Below are 21,607 nucleotides of genomic sequence, written 5' to 3' on the forward strand. Positions count from 1 at the left end.
CCCCATGAAAGGGATTCTTCATTTCTCTTATAGTGTTTTTGCTTTCTGGTATTTACTTTTGATTTTTTTCTTACAACTTCTATTTCCCTACCTAAATTACCTATCTTTTCTTTCATGTTGCCCACTTTTTTGCATTACAACCCTTAGCATATTAATCATAGCTATTTTATGTTCCTAGTCTGGTCATTTCTAAACCTGTGCCATATCTGAGTCTGGTTCTGATGTTTACTGTGTTTTTCAGTCTGTATATTTTCTTCCCTTTTAGAATGCCTTATAATGTGTTTGTTTAAAGGCAGACATTATTAGGTTACCAAGAACAGAGGTAAATAGGCCTTTTAGTGTGAGGTTTTTATGTTTATCTGTGTAGGAATTAGGCTGTGTTTAAAGTTTGTTGTAGTTACAGATGTCAAAGGCCTCTGTTTTCCATGGCATCCTCATTCTGTCTTCCAGGTTGTCCTGGGTTGCCCTAGAATCTTTTTATCAAACAGGGCATACATTGCAGCTCTCTCAGTTGTAATTCTCTATTATTACTAGGTATCTGTTGTGGTGGTGGTAAGATATTCTTGAGGGAAAGCATTCTGTAATATTATGATTAAATCTTAGATTTTATGTCTCTCCCTGCCCCAGTAGGCCTGAGTCTCTAGGCTGTGAACTTCAGAAGTTTTTCTTAGCTTTTTTTCTCCCTTTCCTTATATAAAATAGGAAGGTTATAAAATGGTTGACTGGCCTAATTGCCCTCCTTTTTAAAGTTTGGCAAGAGAAACTCTGAGAAAGTAGTTTCCCTTCAGGGTAGGCTCTTGTTACAAAGAGCAGACTTCTTGTGGGCATATTTCAAATGGTTACTTTCCCTCTCCTCCTGCCCAAAACACAAGAGGATTTTTCTCCCAGTTTCCACTGTTAGAACCTGGTGGAGCACCTGGATGTAAGAGTCATGAAAGTGTGTGGGGTCTTCCTATGACTGAGTCCCCAGGAGTCTTTAACTCTCAAATTATTCCATGTTCCACATCTAGCAATTAGTCAAATACTGTTTAATATTCAGTTCCAATGGCTTCTGCTTCCAGTAAACTGCAATTCTATTTGCCTATCTCTCCAGTTTAGCGGACAGTACTTTGCCCAGTTTGCCCTCTGTTGTTGATTTTTCATTTGTCCAAACCTTTCTAATTGTGAGGATGGGAGTGATGACTTACAAGCACTTTACATATTGGAATAGAAACTATAAGTCCTATTGTTCTTTATTATTTCTCACTACACTTACTAATATAAAAACAATCTTAGTGTGCAGACCATACAAAGACAGGAAATATCGATGTATACCTGAGCTACATAGATACCTAAACTATATGTGTATGTATACTTACTTTTCTACTTCAAGTTGATATTTTACCACTCTGTTTAAAATGTATAAGTCTCATAACCACAGATGTCCATTTTTTCTGTCCCTTAGGTTACAGTTGTCACACATATTACATATACAACCTTCGATAATCTACACCAATGTTGTACTTTTGGTTTTCAATAGTTATATATATCTTAAACTTAAGATGAAAAGTTAGTCTATTTACTAGTGTATTTATCACTTCTTTTACTCTTCCTTTATCTTTCAAGTTTCAAGTTTTCCTCTAGGATTATTTTGCTTTAAACTGAAAAAAAAACTTAATAATTTCTTTTAGAGCTAACAACTAATTTTATTATCCTTCACCTGAGAATAGCTTTACTTGATTTTCATTCTTGAAAGATATTATCACTCGATTAATGATTAAAGAGTCAAGAGTTTGTTTTTTTTTTTCTTTCAGGATTCTAAACATATTGTTCTACTCTTTTCTGAACCCGTGGTTTCTGAAGATAAATTCAGTCATTTGTATTACTGCTCATATCAATATTGTGTTAACATTCTTATTTGATAATGATGACATCTGGATCCCCTGTGGGTCTGTTCTATCATCTGTTCTGTCTCATAACTTTTGGTCACATCCTTGATCTGCTTGGTAATTTTGTGTAATGCAAGACCTTTGCCTATGATACTTTACAACTAGCTGTGTTTGATATTATCTTTTTTTTTTTTTTTTTTTTTTTAGAGTGTTGTATCTTTCTGCCAATAGTTAGAGTGCTGGCTGACCAAGTCAATCCAATCAGAGACCAGATTAACTCCTGGCTAAGCTATGGTACTTCAGGAAGGCCCTCACTGTTAGGTCTGAGCCTGAGAGAGATACCAATTGAGAACACGTAGTGTTCACCACAGTTCCTCTCCACTCCACCCCCACAATATTCTAAAGTCACTCTGATCTACAGAGTATCACAATACTGCTAGAATTTTCCTCTACTTTCTACAAGATTTTTGCTTGTTGTCGGCTTCTTACTTCATAATGCAGCATATATATTGAATGAAAACCCAACAGAATGTTGTCTTATTTGTTTATCTCCCTCCTATCTCTGATATCCCGCCCAGCCCTATTTTTGTCTCTTTAGATTGATACATCTGTCAAAAGGTGTGATTTCTCATTATTTAACTAAATGCTTTCTGACCAGACCTTTGCCCAAATTCTTGGCTTCTTGCCAACATCAAGAATTAGAAAATATCTCTAGAAGTATCCAACTGCAGAAAATTCCTTCTTTTCTTAAGGGTCTGCCTTATTCTAGAATTTTGGCCTTTAAATTCCTATTTGCCAAACAATCCTCTGATGCCCTTTAAACAAACCTTTTAAACTCTATTCAGTTTTCTGGGGTTGTTCCCAATGGGAGCATTGGTCGGCCACAAGCTACTCTGAAGTGAAAGTCTTATTTTCTTTACTGATTTTACTTGCTCAGTCCTTAGGTTTTCTATTTGAATTCTGTTCCCCTGTGTTTAATATCAATCTCTGCCAAGTTCTTTAAGTTTTCGCAAGTTTAGCTTAAAGAATGCGTTACTTACATGTACTATCAGATGTACTTCAGTTCCCTTCTATGATGTCTATAAAAAGGCAGACATACTAATTCAGGAACACAAGATAAGGCTTTGTATAGACAGCACTGTCTCCTAGTATTAGTCACTTTAATACAGAATATTACTTCTACATCCTGACTCATGTCAATGTTTTTTTTTTATTTATTACTTTATGAATGCATAAATAGTCATGTCACAAGCTATCATCATGATATTTCTGCCCTTAGTATAAAAGGTGAAACTTTATATTTCTTATATAAAGGTGAAGCTTTATATTTCTTTTACATGTTGAATAATTCCAAGAATGGAACAAACATACAGGGTTACTAGATAAATAATTATTAACTGAAAAATACATTGTTAGTTCAAATGTAAAATCCTGATATACAAAATAATATTTACCCGTCATAATCTGCATTGATCCCAGCAAATGGTATTGTATCACAGCGTACAAAAATTACAAACCCGAAGAATACAAGTGATATAACAGATGTAACGATTGTAAATCTCATAAGGGCTTTACAAGACATGTGTAACTTGGAAACAATGATACCTCCCAGAAGCTTGCCAAGTGCACCTCCTGGAAGCAAAACCAAGCCTAAAAGAAAGGAGGAGGAGGAGGAGAAAACAGTTAAAAAATAATCAGCTAAAGATAGTACAGAAAATTCATACATTGATGTAATCCCCATGCTCTAAACATATAGCAAACATGGATTTAAATAAAAAGACAACAAAAACTGAAAGGCATGGTAAACATCTTAACAAACCTGAACTTTAAGAGAAGTATAAATTTGGGAGTAGGGCTGAAGCTATAGGCATAATGGAATGATGGAGAAGTTTTGTTCCTATATAGTAAAGGCATCTAATCCATGCAAACAGAAGAAAATGGTCTTATTTAGAGCTATTATTGTATAGCTTCATGGATTTATAGTTTATAGCAAGAGGGATGCTCATAATTACAAGAGAATCTGAGATGTGTTGCCAAGAATTAAATTAAGCCATCCGCTGGTTCTGTGGATGGATGTGCAATATTAACAATCTCATAACAAAGTGGGATTTCAGAGTAGCCATTATGAAAATTGTTTTCTTTTCAATCAAGGATATAGATTAGATAGAGGCAAGCATGAAGAAGAAAAGGAGGAGGAAGGAGAAGAAGAAATATAGTTAGAAAATAATCGTATGAAGGTAGCACAATAAATGCTTACATTGATGTAATCTTCACTGCTCCAAACATAGAAGTGCTAGATTTAAATAGGAATAAAGCAAGAGAAATATAAAGCAAAACACGAGTCCATTTAACATCAGATTAAATTTATATCACTGAAGGGTCTGTGAGAGACTTGGAAATAAATAGTTTTAGGATACTCAAAAAGATAAGTGATAGTGTAACTTCCATAAAAATGAAGAAATAAAAGAATAAAGGAATGAAATAAGAGCAGATGAATATAAAAATCAGAAACCCAGACATTTATAAATATAATTATTAAAATAAAAACTCAAATCTCAGACCAGAGACATTTGATAAGTGAATGAATTGGAAGAGAGGACTGTGTTATTCATCTACCATATAAAAAAAAAAAAAGAGTAAAAGGAAAATAACCAAGATAACTAGTTAAAAGGCAATGAGTACAATGGAGAAGTATGATCAGATATGATTACCCAGTTGGACAAGGTCAAATTCAAAAGTAGTAAGTTATGTTGATAGTGTAGTACCTTTGATATGATTTGATGAAAATGGCACTTTACTTCTGTGAGCTTCCTTCTAAAACCTATAAACCCTGACTAATCACAAGGAAACAAATTGGGCAATTCCCTGTTAAGGAACATTCTAAAAAATACCTGACCAGCACTCCTCAAAACTGTCAAAGTCATAAAAAAAGACAATGGAAGACTGAGCAGCTGTCAAACTCAACAGAAACCTAAAGAAACACATGACAACTAAATATCATGTATCCTGAAAGAGATCCTGGAATAGAAAACAAAAACAAAAACAAAAACTTTATGTAAAAGCTAATGAAATCCAAATAAAATGTGGACTTTAGTTAGTATTGATATTGGTTCATTAATTATAGCAAATCTACCATACTAATGTAAGATGTTAATAAAGGGGGGAAACAGGTGTGCAGTGTATGGGAGTTAGCCCTCTGTACTATTTCCATTTTTTTTTTAATTTAAAACTGATCAGAAAGCAACTTAAAAAAAAAAAAGCACAGTGGGAACAGAATAAAAGGCTCTTAAAAACGTTTTACAGCAGTGGTGAGAAATATAATGGAATGAATGCCAGAGAAACAATACATGAAAAGTTGAAACTGAGAATGAGAAATTTCCATCATTAAAAAATATCACTCCTAGGAATAAAAGTATACTCCAACTACTGAGGAGGATTAAAAATAAATACTTAAATCTATCCTTACACATACAGAAGGTAAGGAAAATTCATAACATTAAGAATAAAGCAAAAATTGTAAAAGCTGCCAAAAAGCATGTTACTTGCAAAAGAATGATAACTATAGCTAATTTATAAAATTATAAAATTAATAATCTAGACTGGATATGTACACACACACTCACTACTGAAAAGTGGGGGTAGCAAACTGTCAGTGGTTGGTTAAAATCTCCTAAACAAACCAAAGGTGGATAAAATAAAATTTAAAAAAATGAGTCCATTAAGACAGGATAGGATAGTAGGGAGAGAAAGAAGCAAAACAGAAGAATAATAAACTAAAAAATATAAATAGAAGTTACCTAAAATATCAGAATCCACGATAATAGTAAATGGATAAAACTTAACTATTAAAAAGACAGATTGGATATTTTTAAAGGAAAGTCTGAAAATAAAGTAGTAAAAAAAAGTGTACCATGAAATGTAGCTCCTAAACATGTATATATCTAATAACATCATATAAAATTATGGGAAAATGCCCAGATTTTAAGAAAATTAAAAATCCATAAAGTATTTTGATTCAGCTTTCTCATAAAGACGTAGCTTACAACACTATTAAAGATATGGAAAGTACTAATCGATGTGCACGGTTATTTAAAGAGAAACAGAATCATACAATTAGAAATGAAGTCTTTTCTGGCTTAAGTAAAAATGCAAGAATCATCATTTAAAAATACATAGAACAGAAAAAACAATGAAAATCATACCTAAATGTATGAGATGCTACTAATGAATATCTATAAATAATTATACTACCATGTTAAGGTGGTTAGGAAAATTAAATAAGTCAATAATTACTTCGAACAAAGTAAACATATGAGTGTTTGATAAAAGGTAGAAATTTACAAACAAATTCATTTATTAGAAAGCAAAAGGTACAAATAGAATGGAGACAGTATTTATCAAGAAAAGTGTGGGAACTGGAACTGAATCAGGAGACTTCAGAGGATGAGAAGTACTCCTGCAGGTAAGGAAGTCAGTAAGAAGTAAACCACATTTTACCCCAGAATCTTGGAAATTAAGGGCAGTAGGTACCACTAAAAGCAGGAGTGAGATAAAGGTAAAAACAAGGGGCATGGATTGCAGTCTATATAAAATGTTTGATTCCCAAGTCCTCTCCCCATCCCCATCCCCATCCCCATGCCATATAACTGACCGGCAAAAGACTTGGTTTATTCAGCTTGAACTCAACAACTGTAGATTTAAGAAAACAAAGCATATTTGTGAGCAGAAAACTGAGTCCTTAACTCAGCCAGGAAAATATTGGCTGTCAGGCTTATTGCCCTAGGCAATAGGAAAATCCTGGGCACAGGGAGTTCAACAATTAAAGGGCTAGGTCTTTGAAGGCTACCCCAAGAGGAAACAAAACAGTTGAAAATTCAAACAACGCACAGAACTTCCAACCATCATTTTATGTACATATTTCATTGGTGTACAGAAAAGTACACAAATCACGATACATATTGATGACTTTTCAAAGTGAACATTCCTATGAAAATACCACTCAAATCAAAAATTAAAAATTGCCAGAAGATTAGAGGCTCTTTCATGTACTCATAGGATTTTCTAAAATATGGATCATAAAGTATGTATGCATTAAGGCTTCTTTTGTTTTTTGGTATGATGTTTAGAAAATTCACCCATGGTTTTATATACAACAATCGATGATGCCTTCTCATTGCTGAATAGCATTCTAGAATACACATACACAACTGGTTCACTGTGATATTGTGAATTGTAATGTACTTTAGAAATTCATGTATATGTCCCTTTGTAAACATTTGCATTTCTTCTAGGTATTTTCTTAAGAGAAGAACTTATGTTTGGTATGTAACCAGGAGTGGAATTTCTGAATGAGGGAATATGTATATGTTCAGATTTTTATGATATTGCCAAACAGATTTAAAAAATGCTTAAACCAATTTACATTTTCACCGGTAGTGGATGAAATGCCAAATGCTGTAAGTCTGTGACAACATGTATTTCCCTTTTTCATTTTAGCCATTCTGGTGAAAGAGTAATAGTATTGCATTGTGGTTTTAATATGCATTTCCCAAAAAACCAATGAAGGTGAACCCACTTTCATATGAATATTGGCCAATAGATATCATCTTCTATAGAACAGCTTCTCAAGTCTTTTGTCCATTTTTATTGGATTATCTGCCTTACTGTTGATGGAAATTTTTACATATTCTTTGTAGAGTAAAATCTTTGTAGAGTATTTCTATTGAAAAGATTGTCTGTTGGGGCGCCTGGGTGGCTCAGTTGGTTGAGCGTCCGACTTCGGCTCAGGTCACGATCTCGCGGTTTGTGAGTTCGAGCCCCGCGTCAGGCTCTGGGCTGATGGCTCAGAGCCTGGAGCCTGCTTCCGATTCTGTGTCTCCCTCTCTCTCTGCCCCTCCCCCATTCATGCTCTGTCTCTCTCTGTCTCAAAAATAAATAAACATTAAAAAAAAAAAAAAAGAAAAGATTGTCTGCTTTCATTTTTACTCTTTATCCTGACATTTGATAAACAGAAGTTCTTAATTTTAATGTAATACCACTTAATTTTTTTCTTTACAGCTATGTGATTTCTATCCTATATAAAACAATCTTTGTTTTCTCCAAGGCCATTAGATATTTTCCTATGTTTTATTCTAAAAAGCTTTATTGTCTTACCATTCACATTTAGATCTATAATACACCTAGAATTTGGTAGTTGTGTATATAGTGAGGTACCGGTCAAGATTTACCTTTTTTCATAACGATATCTAATTGACCTAATATCACCAATGCCTAATTAACCCAGCTATCTGTTTTATTTATTATAAAGCTACATTGTTGAGAGCATACCTATGTATAATTGTTTCATCTACCTCACCGGCTAACCCTCCTGCCACTTATAAATAACCTCTTCATAACAAGTAATACCTCTTGCTTTAAAGAATACTATACTTGGGGCGCCTGGGTGGCTTGGTCGGTTAAGCGTCCAACTTCGGCTCAGGTCATGATCTCACGGTCGGTGGGTTCGAGCCCCGCGTCGGGCTCTGTGCTGACCACTCAGAGCCTGGAGCCTGCTTCCGATTCTGTGTCTCCCTCTCTCTCTGACCCTCCCCCATTCATGCTCTGTCTCTCTCTGTCTCAAAAATAAATAAACGTTAAAAAAAAATTAAAAAAAAAAAGAATACTATACTTAAAATCACTATAGTTATACCACCTTTTCTTCCCACAGTACTTTTTCTATCCTTTCAATCTTTTTATGTCCTCATACTTAAGGAGTATCTCTTCCAAGTGATATACTGGATTGTCCCTCCAATCTGAAAATCTTTATTTATATGTATTATAATTACTACGATATTTATTGAGAAGCAATTCTCCATGTATCTCATGTTTCTGTATACCCAGCAAGCAGAACCACTGACTGATCTTTTTTCTATCTTTTCAAGGATATTTATATAGTGAACAAACAGCCTTGGATAATAGAGATAGTGTTCTTCTTGAAAGCAGAAGGCAAGTTTGCTTATAGTTTTGGAAAACAGAGATAGTGTCCCTCCTGGAATTGGGAGAAAACACATTTATTGTCAAGTATAATAAAGATAATGTCTCCTTCTGGATTAAAAGGTAAGCATGGTTACTGTCTATTCTAAGATTTATGTTCCCCTAGAGTGGTGCCCACATTCACTACCTAACTAGCTTACACTGTGCCCTGGCCACCCAGACTTTGATGGATCTGCCCTTCCCAGTCACATTTGCCTCAGTCTCAGTCCTGCAGGTCGCTCCCCTAGAACTCTGATGCAAACCTTGTCAACACCAGGTATTCTGGCTCATATGTTTTAAGGGCTCCAGTTCTGGTGGTGGCAGTGGGCCCTAGGGAAGACTGAGATGCACCTTGTTAAAACTGTGTGCCTCATGGCCGGGGACTGAAGACTGCCCACAACAGGTAGAGAGAGAAACTGCAGATGACTACAATAAAGGAAAAAGTAGCCAGGACACAACAGCTGGACACATGCAACACACACTGAGACACCTTGAAGTGCCAGGTTCTGGTGAACAGAGAGTACTACACTGCAGAGTACTAGAGGATCACTTCTTTATAAGGCCATTACTCTCAAGATCAGGAGACATAGCTGATCTATCTCCCTATCACACAGAAACAGACATAGAAAGTTAGACAAAATGAGGAGACAGAGTAATATATCCCAAATGAAAGAACAGGACAAAAAAAAAAAAAAACATATCAAGAGTGAAATGAATGTAAGTAATATGCCTCATAGAGAATTTAAAGTAATGATCATAGAGATACTCAGCGAACTTGAGAAAAGAGTGGAGAGTATCAGTAAGACCCTTAAAAAAGAGATAAGAGAATATAAAAAAGAACCAACCAGAGATGAAGAACACAACAAATGAAATTAAAAATATACTAGATGGAATAAATAGCAGGCTACAGGAAGTGGAGGAACAAATTAGAGACTTGTAGGACAGGCTAATGGAAAGCAATCAAACTGAGCAAGGGGGAAAAACGTATGCACAATGAGAATACACTTAGGGAACTCAGGGACGCCATCAAGCGTAACAACATTCACATTATATGGTTATCAGAAGAAACAATAGTTGAATATCCCCTAATCTGGGGGAGGAATCAGACATCCAGAACCAGGAGGCACAGAGATCCCCCAACAAAATTAACCCCAGGAGGTCCATATCAGGACGCACAGTAATTAAAATGGCAAGAAACAGTGATAAAGAGAGAATTTTAAAAGCAGCAAGAGAAATGAAGACAGTTACAAGGAAAACACCATAAGATTATCAGTAGATTTTTCAGCAGAAACTTTGCAGGCCAGAAAGAATGACATGAAAGGAAAAAATCTACAGCCAAGAATACTCTATCCAGAAACACTAACATTCAGAATAGAAGGAGATATATGAACCAAACCACTAAACCAGCCCTAAAAAAAAATTGTTAACGGGGACTCTGTGAGGAAAAACAAACACAAGTGAAAATAGGCACAAAAGCAGTGAAAATACGTGTATCTCTAAAAATCAGTCAAGGAACTCACAAAATAAAAGGATGTAAACTATAATACCATATACCAAAACTGTGGGGCTGGGAGGAGTAGAGAATAGATTCAAACTTAAGTGACCATCAACCTAATATAGACTGTTATATGCAGATGTTATATACAAACCTAAGATAATTAATAATCAAAAACTACTGATAAATATGTAAAAAATAAACAGAATCCAAGTATATTATTAAAGAAAGCCAGGAAAATGTGAGAGAAGAGAGCAAGAAAAGAAATGATCAGATAAGAACTTCAAAAACAACCACAAAACAAGTAATAAAATGGCAATAAATACATACCTATCAATAATTACTTTGAATGTAAATGGACTAAATGCCCCAATCAAAGACATAGGGTACCAGAGTGGATAAAAAACGAGACCCATCTATATGCTGCCTACAAGAGACTCATTCCAGATGTAAAGACACCTGCAGATTGAATGTGAGGGGATGGGAACTATTTACTATGAAAATGGATATGAAAAGAAAACCAGGGTAGCAATCCTTTTTTTGGACAAAGTAGACTTTAGAACAAAGACTATAACAAGAGAAAAAGAAGGAAACCATGTAATAATGAAGAGATCAGTCCAATAAGAAGATATAACAATTGTAAATATTTGTGCATCCAACATGGGAGCACCCAAATAAATACATAAAATAGTCAATAACAAACATACAGGAAATAAGCAATAGTAATACAATAATAGTAGGGGACTTTAACACCCCACGTACATCAATGGACAGACATACAAACATAAATTCAACAAGGTAGAAACGGTTTTGAATAACACACTGGGCCAGATGGATTTAACAGATACATTCAGATACATTGGATCAGATGGACTTGACAGATATATTTAGAACTCTGCATCCCAAAGCAACAGAATATACTTTCTTCTCGAGTGCACATGGAACATTCTCCAACATAGATTACATACTGGGTCACAAAACAGCCCTTCATAAGTAAACAAGAATTGAAATCATACCATGCATACTTTCAGACCACAATGCTATGAAGCTTGGAATCAACCACAGGAAAAAGTCTGGAAAACTTCCAAAAGCATGGAGGTTAAAGAACACCCTACTAAAGAATGAATGGGTCAACCAGGCAATTAGAGAAGAAATTAAAAAATATATGGAAACAAATGAAAATGAAAATACAACAATCCAAACACTTTGAGATGCAGCGAAGGCAGTCCTGAGAGGAAAATACATTACAATCCAGGCCTATCTCAAGAAACAAGAAAAATCCCAAATACAAAATCTAACAGCACACCTAAAGGAAATAGAAGCACAACAGCAAAGACAGCCGAAATCCAGCAGAAGAAGAGAAATAATACAGATCAGTGCAGAAATAAACAATATAGAATGTAAAAAAACTGTAGAGCAGATCAACGAAACCAAGAGTTGGTTTTTTGAAAAAATAAACAAAATTGATAAACCTCTAGCCAGGCTTCTCAAAAAGAAAAGGGAGGTGACCCAAATAGATAAAATCATGAATGAAAATGGAATTATTACAACCAATCCCTCAGAAATGCAAGCAATTTTCAGGGAATACTATGAAAAAGTATATGCCAACAAACTGGACAACCTGGAAGAAATGGACAAATTCCTAAACACCCACACACTTCCCAAACTCAATCAGGAGGAAATAGAAAGCTTGAACAGACCCATAACAAGCGAAGAAATTGAATCAGTTATCAAAAATCTCCCAACAAATAAGAGTCCAGGACCAGATGGCTTCCCAGGGGAGTTCTACCAGACGTTTAAAGCAGAGATAATACCTATCCTTCTCAAGCTATTCCAAGAAATAGAAAGGGAAGGAAAACTTCCAGACTCATTCTATGAAGCCAGTATTACTTTGATTCCTAAACCAGACAGAGACCTAGTAAAAAAAGAGAACTACAGGCCAATATCCCTGATGAATATGGATGCAAAAATTCTCAATAAGATACTAGCAAATCGAATTCAACAGCATATAAAAAGAATTATTCACCATGATCAAGCGGGATTCATTCCTGGGATGCAGGGCTGGTTCAACATTTGCAAATCAATCAATGTGATACATCACATTAATAAAAGAAAAGAACCATATGATCCTGTCAATCAATACAGAAAAGGCCTTTGACAAAATTCAGCAACTTTCTTAATAAAAACCCTCGAGAAAGTTGGGATAGAAGGAACATACTTAAAGATCATAAAAGCCATTTATGAAAAGCCCACAGCTAACATCATCCTCAATGGGGAAAAACTGAGAGCTTTTTCCCTGAGATCAGGAACACGACAGGGATGCCCACTCTCACCGCTGTTGTTTAACATAGTGTTGGAAGTTCTAGCATCAGCAATCAGACAACAAAAGGAAATCAAAGGCATCAAAATTGGCAAAGATGAAGTCAAGCTTTCACTTTTTGCAGATGACATGATATTATACATGGAAAATCCGATAGACTCCACCAGAAGTCTGCTAGAACTGATACATGAAAGTTGCAGGATACAAAATCAATGTTGCATTCTTATACACGAATAATGAAGCAACAGAAAGACAAAGAAACCGATCCCATTCATAATTGCACCAAGAAGCATAAAATACCTAGGAATAAATCTAACCAAACATGTAAAAGATCTGTATGCTGAAAACTATAGAAGTTTATGAAGGAATTTGAAGAAGATATAAAGAAATGAAAAAACATTCCATGCTCATGGATTGGAAGAATAAATATTGCCAAAATGTCAATACTACCCAAAGCTATCTACACATTCAATGCAATCCCAATCAAAATTCCACCAGCATTCTTCTTGAAACTAGAACAAGCAATCCTAAAATTCATATAGAACCACAAAAGGTCCCGAATAGCTAAAGTAATTTTGAAGAAGAAGACCAAAGCAGGAGGCATCACAATCCCAGACTTTAGCCTCTACTACAAAGCTATAATCATCAAGACAGCATGGTATTGGCACAAAAACAGACACACAGACCAATGGAATAGAATAGAAACCGCAGAACTAGACCCACAAACGCATGGCCAACTAGTCTTTGACAAAGCAGGAAAGAATATCCAACGGAAAAAAGACAGTCCCTTTAACAAATGGTACTGGGAGAACTGGACAGCAACATGCAGAAGATTGAAACTAGACCACTTTCTCATACCATTCACAAAAATAAACTCAAAAATGGACAAAGGACCTGAATGTGAGAAAGGAAACCATCAAAACCCGAGAGGAGAAAGCAGGAAAAGACCTCTCTGACCTCAGTTATAGCAATTTCTAACTTGACACATCCCCAAAGGCAAGGGAATTAAAAGCAAAAATGAACTACTGGGACCTTATGAAGATAAAAAGCTTCTGCACAGCAAAGGAAACAACCAACAAAACTAAAAGGCAACCAACGGAATGGGAAAAGATATTTGCAAATGACATATCGGACAAAGGACTAGTATCCAAAATCTATAAAGAGCTCACCAAACTCCACACCCGAAAAACAAATAACCCAGTGAAGAAATGAGCAGAAAACATGAATAGACACTTCTCTAAAGAAGACATCCGGATGGCCAACAGGCACACGAAAAGGTGCTCAACGTCACTCCTCATCAGGGAAATACAAATCAAAACCACACTCAGATATCACCTCACGCCAGTCAGAGTGGACAAAATGAACAAATCAGGAGACTATAGATGCTGGAGAGGATGTGGAGAAACGGGAACCCTCTTGCACTGTTGGTGGGAATGCAAATTGGTGCAGCCACTCTGGAAAGCAGTGTGGAGGTTCCTCAGAAAATTAAAAATAGACCTACCCTATGACCCAGCAATAGCACTGCTAGGAATTTACCCAAGGGATACAGGAGTACTGATGCCTAGGGGCACTTGTACCCCAATGTTTATAGCAGCACTCTCAACAATAGCCAAATTATGGAAAGAGCCTAAATGTCCATTAACTGATGAATGGATAAAGAAATTGTGGTTTATATACACAATGGAGTACTATGTGGCAACGAGAAAGAATGAAATATGGCCCTTTGTAGCAACATGGATGGAACTGGAGAGTGTTATGCTAAGTGAAATAAGCCATACAGAGTAAGACAGATACCATATGTTTTCACTCTTATGTGGATCCTGAGAAACTTAACAGAAACCCATGGGGGAGGGGAAGAGAAAAAAAAAAAAAAGAGGTTAGAGTGGGAGAGAGCCAAAGCATAAGAGACTCTTAAAAACTGAGAACAAACTGAGGGTTGATGGGGGGTTGGAGGGAGAGGAGGGTTGGTGATGGGTACTGAGGAGGGCACCTGTTGGGATGAGCACTGGGTGTTGTATGGAAACCAATTTGACAATAAACTTCATATATTGAAAAAAAAAAACAGATACATTCAGAACATTATTCCATCCTAAAACAGTATCATACACATTCTTTTCAGGTGCACATGGAACATTCAAGTGCACATGAATAAATCACATAGTAAGCCACAAAACAAGTCTCAACAAACTAAAAAAAAGGTATGTCATAATATGTATCTTTCTGACCACAATACTATAAAACAAGAAGTAAACCATAATAAAAAGTCTGGAAAGACCACAAATACATGGAGGTTAAATAACATACTACTACTAAACAATGAATGGGTCAACCAAAAAAATCAAAGAGGAAACCAAAAATTACATGGCAAAAAACAAAAAGGAAATAGCAACAGTCCAAAATCTTTGGGAAGCAGCAAAAGTGGTTCTAAGAGGAAAGTTTTTAGCAATACAGATCTACTTCAAGAAGCAAGAAAAATCTCAAATTAACCACCTAATCTTACACCTAAAGGAGCTAGAAAAAAACAACAACAAACAAAACCCCAAACCAGCAGAAGGAAGGGAATAATAAAGATCAGAACAGAAATAAGTGATACAGAAAGAGAGAGAGAGAGAGAGAGAGAGAGAGAGAGAGAAGATCAATAAGACCAGGAGCTGGTTCTTTGAAAAGATAACAAAATTGATAAACCTCTAGCCAGACTCATAATAAAAAAGAATCAAATAAAATAATAAATAAAAGAGGAAAATAACAAATGACAGACACCACAGAAATACAAAGGATTATAAGAGAATATTATGAAAAATTACATGCCAACAAATCTGATGACTTAAAAGAAATGGATAAATTCCTGGAAACATATAACCTACCAAAACTGAAACAAGAAGATATATAAAGCTTGAAAGACTAATTACCAACAATGAAATTCAATAAGTAATTAAAAAACTCCCACAAACAAAATTTTGCAAACCCAGAAAGAAACCCAAAACCAGAGGGCTCCACAGGTGAATTCTACCAAACATTAAAAGAAGAGTGAATACCTATTCTTCTCAAACTTTTCCAAACAATAGAAGAGGAAGGAAAACCCAAATTCATTCATAAGATACCAAAACCAGATAAAGACACACTAAAGAAAAGAATAATAGGTCAATATCTCTGATGAAGATAGATGCAAAAAATCCTGAACAAAATATTGCCAAACAATTCAACAATACATTGAAAAATAACTAACCACAATCAAGTGGTAATTATTGTCAGAATGCAAAGGTGGTTCAATATTCACAATTTAATCAATGTGATGCATCACATCAATAAGAGGATAAAAACCATATATGATCATTTCAACAAATGCAGGAAAGCATCTTACAAAGTATAACATTTATCCATAATAAAAACTCTCAACAAAGTAGGTTTAGAGGGAATATATCTCAACATAATAAAGGCCTTATATGAGAAAACTCACAGCCAACATCATCCGCAATGGGGAAAAACAGAGCTTTTCCCCCAAAGTCAGGAAAAAGATAAGGATGTCTACTCTCACCACTTTATTCAACATAGTACGAGAAGTCCTAACCACAGCAATCAGACATCAAACAGAAACAAAAGGCATTCAAATTAGTAAAGAAGAAGTAAAATTTTCACTATATGCAGATTACATGATGCTACCTATAGAAAACTTTAAAGACCACCAAAAAAGCTACTAGAATGATAAATGAATTCAGGAAAGTCACAGGAGACAAAATTAATATACAGAAATCTGTTGCATTTCTATACACTAAGAATGTAGCAGTAGAGAGAAAAAATTAGAAAACAATGTCATTTACAACTGCACCAAAAATAATAAAATACCTAATAATAAACTTAACCAAAGAGGTAAAAGATCTGTAACGTGAAAACTATAAAACACTGATGTAGGAAATTGAAGATGACACACAAAAATGGAAAGACATACCATGCTCATTGATCAGAAGAAAAAAAAATTTTTAAATGTCTATACTACCCAAAGCAACCTATGCATTTAATGCAATCCCTGTCAAAACACCAACATCATTTTTCACAGAGGTAGAACAGTCCTAAAATTTGTATGAAACCACAAAAGATCCCAAATAGCCAAAGCAATGCTGAAAAAGAAAAGCAAAGCTGGAGGCATCACAATTCCTGACTTCAAGTTATATTACAAAGTTCTAGTGATCAAAATACTATGTTACTAGTACAAAATAGATCAATAGAACATAATATAAAACCCAGAAATAAACCCAAAACTATATGGTCAATTAATCTTCAACAAAGCAGGAAACAATATGCAATGGGAAGGGGGTGCTTGGGTGGCTCCATTGGTTGAGCATCAGACTTTGGCTCAGGTCATGATCTCACAGTTCATGAATTTGAGCCCCACATCAGGCTCGCTGCTGTCAGCACAGAGCCCACTTGGATCCTCTGTCTCCCTCTCTCTCCACCCCTACCCTGTTCAATCCTTCTCTCAAAAATAAATAAAACATTAAAAAAATACACAATGAGGAAAACACAGTCTCTTCAATAAATGGTGATGGGAAACTGGACATGACAGGTAAAAAAAATGAAAATATGGACCACTCTCTTACACTATATAAAAATAAACTCAAAATGGATTAAGGACCTAAATGTGAGACCTGAAACTATAAAAATCCTAGACCTATCCCTTTGTAACAACTACTACTAAGATTCATCCTGGTTAGAGGATTTCTCCTGATTTCAGACAACAGTTATAAAGGTGTACAATTATAATGACAATTTCAACAAATGCAGGAAAGCATCTGACAAAAACTTTCAACAAATTAGGTTTAGAGGGAAAGGAGGGAAATATGCAACCACTATAGATGAAAACCAGTGAATCATTAGAAGCTGATCTGATTTGCTTTGCTGATGAGACAGTAGAGTTCACAATTGCTTGTTAATGTGAATTGGCCAGAGCTGGGTTGTCTGAGGGCCCAGTTCCTCCTGCAGTCTCTTCTGTCAACCTTGGACCCAGTCTAAGACAAAAGTAAAACATCTAACAGTTGTTTTGCTTTAGGGTTGTGACCATCTCTGGAATATTTCCCTAAGAAAGACATTTTCCTATGTAAAACCATAAATAAGACATTGAATGGAATTTGGACTCTTAAAATGCCTCAGAAAAGGAGGTAAAATGATCTTGTGAGTGAGGCTTTGGACAACTTTAATGTACTTTTGGTGGTAACTTCAATATACTAATGCTATGGCTTCAATTCCAAAATGTATAATTGGTAATTATATTTTACAAACTTGTATTATTTATGCTCCTAAACTCCAAAAGTAAAAGTGAAACACATAAATTTTTACCCGAACCTGTGTGCCTGTCTCCTCTTGTATGGTCTAATGGAAACAACATAGAATCCCAGGAGGAGAAAGGGAAATCTCAGCTTTGATTATGGATTTAAAGGAAGCAGGGGTAGTAAGAGAATAGGATTTGAGCAATAACTCAATTCACCAGACCTTATGTCCAGTGAAAACATAGTCCCTTATTAGGGAATTGAGATTTATAGCAGATTAACCACCAATTAAACTCATTTGTTGCTCCTATACCTCTTGAAGTTCCAAACATCTGAGGTAACTAAATTTATGGCATACACAAATGGTACTTGAGATGTTATCTTGGACATTGCCAAAACCTTCTTTTTTATCCCATTAGGAACCAAAGACAAAAACCAATTCTCATTCATGCTGCAAGGCCATAACTATACATTTTCAGTACACCCTAAACTCCCCTGATATTTACTACAATGGGGTAGATAAGGATTCATTGTGAGTACCATTATCATCTGATGCCAAAAGCTTTCAATGATAGATAAATGTTCAGTAGGATGGAGAGTCAGAAGTCTCAGACTCAAAAGCTCTGACTTTGGTGTTATCACACTTTCATCAGCAAAGATGACTGATAAAGCCCAACAAAACCCATAAGAATGCTCATCAAGTTTTGGGGGAACTATGTAGACAGATTCACAATGCTCAATCTCTCTGGCAATTAAAGACAAATTGTTGTTCTCCTTCCCCCTGACCAAAAGGGATTATAGCATAGCTTTGGACTCTGAGTATTTGAGACAGTAGGTGACTCATGTGGATATTCTACTCTAGTGGTCTTTTCTATCAGCTAACCTACAGTGAGTGTAATCCCGACCTACTTTTGAAGCTAATCAAGAAGCTATGGCATACTTCTTCCTGCTTTGAGGTACCACAAACCTAATGACCCATTGGAGCTGGAAATCTATAGAGATTTTGTGTACTGGAGCCTCTGGAAGAGGGAGCCAGCCTCCATTCAGGAAAATCCCTTGGGGTTTGGATTCACTGACTCCCTGAAATAGGTAGGTAGGAAAAACAACTCTTAGCTTACTACTGGCTTCTTGTCAAAACTGAAGCCCTGACCCATGCAGTCATTGTGATTCTGTGGACTTACATTTCATTCTGGGATTCACCAATCAGATTCACAACTAAATGAAATGGTATATTCAAGCCATAGGGATATTCGTAAGAAATCTTGAAGTGCTTAAAGAAATACCACCAGTAGATCAAATAGCCCTCAGAAGACTGTGGAAATCTCTCTGACAGGAGCCTCCAGGAGGGATTACTGACACATTATTTATATGCACCTGAGGGCAGTTATCAGTATAAGAGTAATCCAATCAGAAAAGGTGGTACAAAATTTGTTCCTGACTTTAATTGAAATAATCAGTGACACCACAGCCTTGGAAAACATTCTGATCAGCATCAGCCACTGATCAATACTAATTTGGATGACAGAATTGCCCAAAACTTCATCTTTTTAGCCCAAGGTAGAACATACACTATTGCTAATACTTTCTGTTTTACTGGATTAATAATTCAGGCTAATTAAAAAGGTAAATACAGAAACTTAAGGAGAAATCCATCTTGTTTTCTAAGGTAGACCATGAGGGCCAAGGGATTTATTTAGCTGGTTGGGGCCAAGATCTTGCCAGCATGGTTGAGGCCAGTATTACATGTGGCCTTACCCTTTGTTTGGACTTTTGTTGATATTATCCTTATTTAAACACTGTAGGAAACTGAATAAATTTAGTCCCAATCTCTTGATTAGATTTATCAGAACAGCAAACAATATGGCAGATTCATGGAAAAATATTGTCATTATGGCCCTTAAAAACAGCTATGTTTTGAGATTTTGGCCTATGTGCAGTCTGACAATGGTGTTTCCTGTTTCATAAAATCTACTCCATAATAGGCTGATAGTCAAAATTTGTGCATATTTTAACATTTGTTCTTATTTGGCCCACGTGTTTTATGTTCCTCATTTCTTTCCTTTCTTGTTTTTTTTTTAATTTTAATCAAAATTTCCAAATTAATATTTTTTTACTTTTTTTAATTTATTTTTTTATTTTATTTTTTTTTTTTTTACTGTTACTGGTTGCCCTAAAAGTATTTGCATGTATCCTTGGCTTTTTACAGCATAAAATATATGACAATATTCATGACTTTCTCATTAATGCCAGAATCTTAAAATATTTAATACCAATTGCAACCTCTTTTGGAGAGCCAATTCTTAATATCTAGTAACTGAAGATGTACACAATAGCAATTCCCTTTTAATGTCTCAACCTAGATCAACTTTTACAGATCTGCACAAGTAGACACATACAGCCTTTTCACTATGGCATTGTTTGGAAGAGTGAAAAGTTAGAGGTAACTCCATGTCCATTAATATGATAATGGATAAATAAACAGTGGTGTTTTCATAAAATAGAATTCCACAGCATTAAATAGACAACAACATGAATGGGGTAGATGTAATTGGAAATGAAAGTGGGAGAAGAATATATGCAAGAAAATGTATGAATTTTAGAAATAGATTGTCCACAGATAGGCTTATAAGCAGTAAAAATATACAAACTTGTTTGGGAACATTGCACTCTAACTTTAGAATAGTGGCTATCTATAAGGAGTAAGGAAGAGAAGTGAGAGAGGGAACAGTGTAGAAGTAGAAAACAAGATGAAGCCAAGAAGGTACATACCAAGACATATAATAATTAAAATGTCAAAAATTAAAAACAAAAAGAATCCTAAAAGCAGCAAGAAAAAGCAACTAGTTACATATAAAGGGTAAGGGAAACCCTACAAGGCTACCTGCTGATTTTTCAGCAGAAAATTACAGACCAGAAGAGAGTAGCATAAATATGCAAAGTGCTGAAAGAAAAAAAAAAAAAAAACTTCAACCAAGAATACTTTACCCAGAAAATTTATCATCCAGATATGGTGGAAAGAAAACGAATTTCCCAAACAAAAGTTAAGAATTCATCACCACTAAACTAGCCTTGTAAGAAATGTTAAAAGGATTTCTTTAAGTGGAAAATAAAAAGGCAGAACCAGAAGGAATTATAAAAGGAAAAAGAATTCACTGGTAAAAACAAATCTTTTTTTTTTTAATTTTCTTAATGTTTTATTACTTATTTTTGAGAGCAAGAGAGACAGAACATGAGTGGGGGAGGGGCAGAGAGAGAGGAAGACACAGAATCCAAAGCGGGTTCTAGGCTCTGAGCTGTTGGCACAGAGCCTGACACAGGGCTTGAACCCACAAACTGTGAGATCACGACCTGAGCCAAAGTCAGATGCTCAACTGACTGAGCCACCCAGGTGCCCACAAGCAAATGTATAATAAAACTACAGACCAATCACCTATAAATCTAGTATGAAGGGTAAAGACAAAAATAGTAAAATTAATTACATCTAAAAAATTAGTTAAGGGATTCATAAAATTTAAAAATGCAAAAGCATATATATAGAACATGGAAGGTACAGAGTAAAAATATTGTGTTTTTAGAATGTGCTCAAATTAAAGCAACCATCAACCTAATACAGACTGTCGTATACTTAGGATGTTATATATAAATCTAATGG

The 21,607-nt window shown here is 35.3% G+C and overlaps 1 protein-coding gene across 5 annotated transcripts in view; it reads right to left on the bottom strand.

Annotated features, from left to right (window-relative positions):
* The window catches only part of SLCO6A1 (solute carrier organic anion transporter family member 6A1), a 94,447-nt gene that overhangs the window by 41,966 nt on the left and 30,874 nt on the right, over positions 1 to 21,607 (bottom strand). For 4 of the 5 annotated variants that reach the window (XM_007078888.2, XM_042990775.1, XM_042990773.1 and 1 more), the window contains exon 8: positions 3,323 to 3,518. In XM_007078888.2, coding sequence (XP_007078950.1) covers positions 3,323 to 3,518 — 196 coding nt within the window. The remainder of the gene's footprint in view (positions 1 to 3,322; positions 3,519 to 21,607) is intronic. The other variant, XM_042990776.1, reaches the window with a different exon arrangement.

Source organism: Panthera tigris, chromosome A1 (genome assembly GCF_018350195.1).
Source record: "Panthera tigris isolate Pti1 chromosome A1, P.tigris_Pti1_mat1.1, whole genome shotgun sequence".
NCBI classification, from domain to species: Eukaryota; Metazoa; Chordata; class Mammalia; order Carnivora; family Felidae; genus Panthera; species Panthera tigris.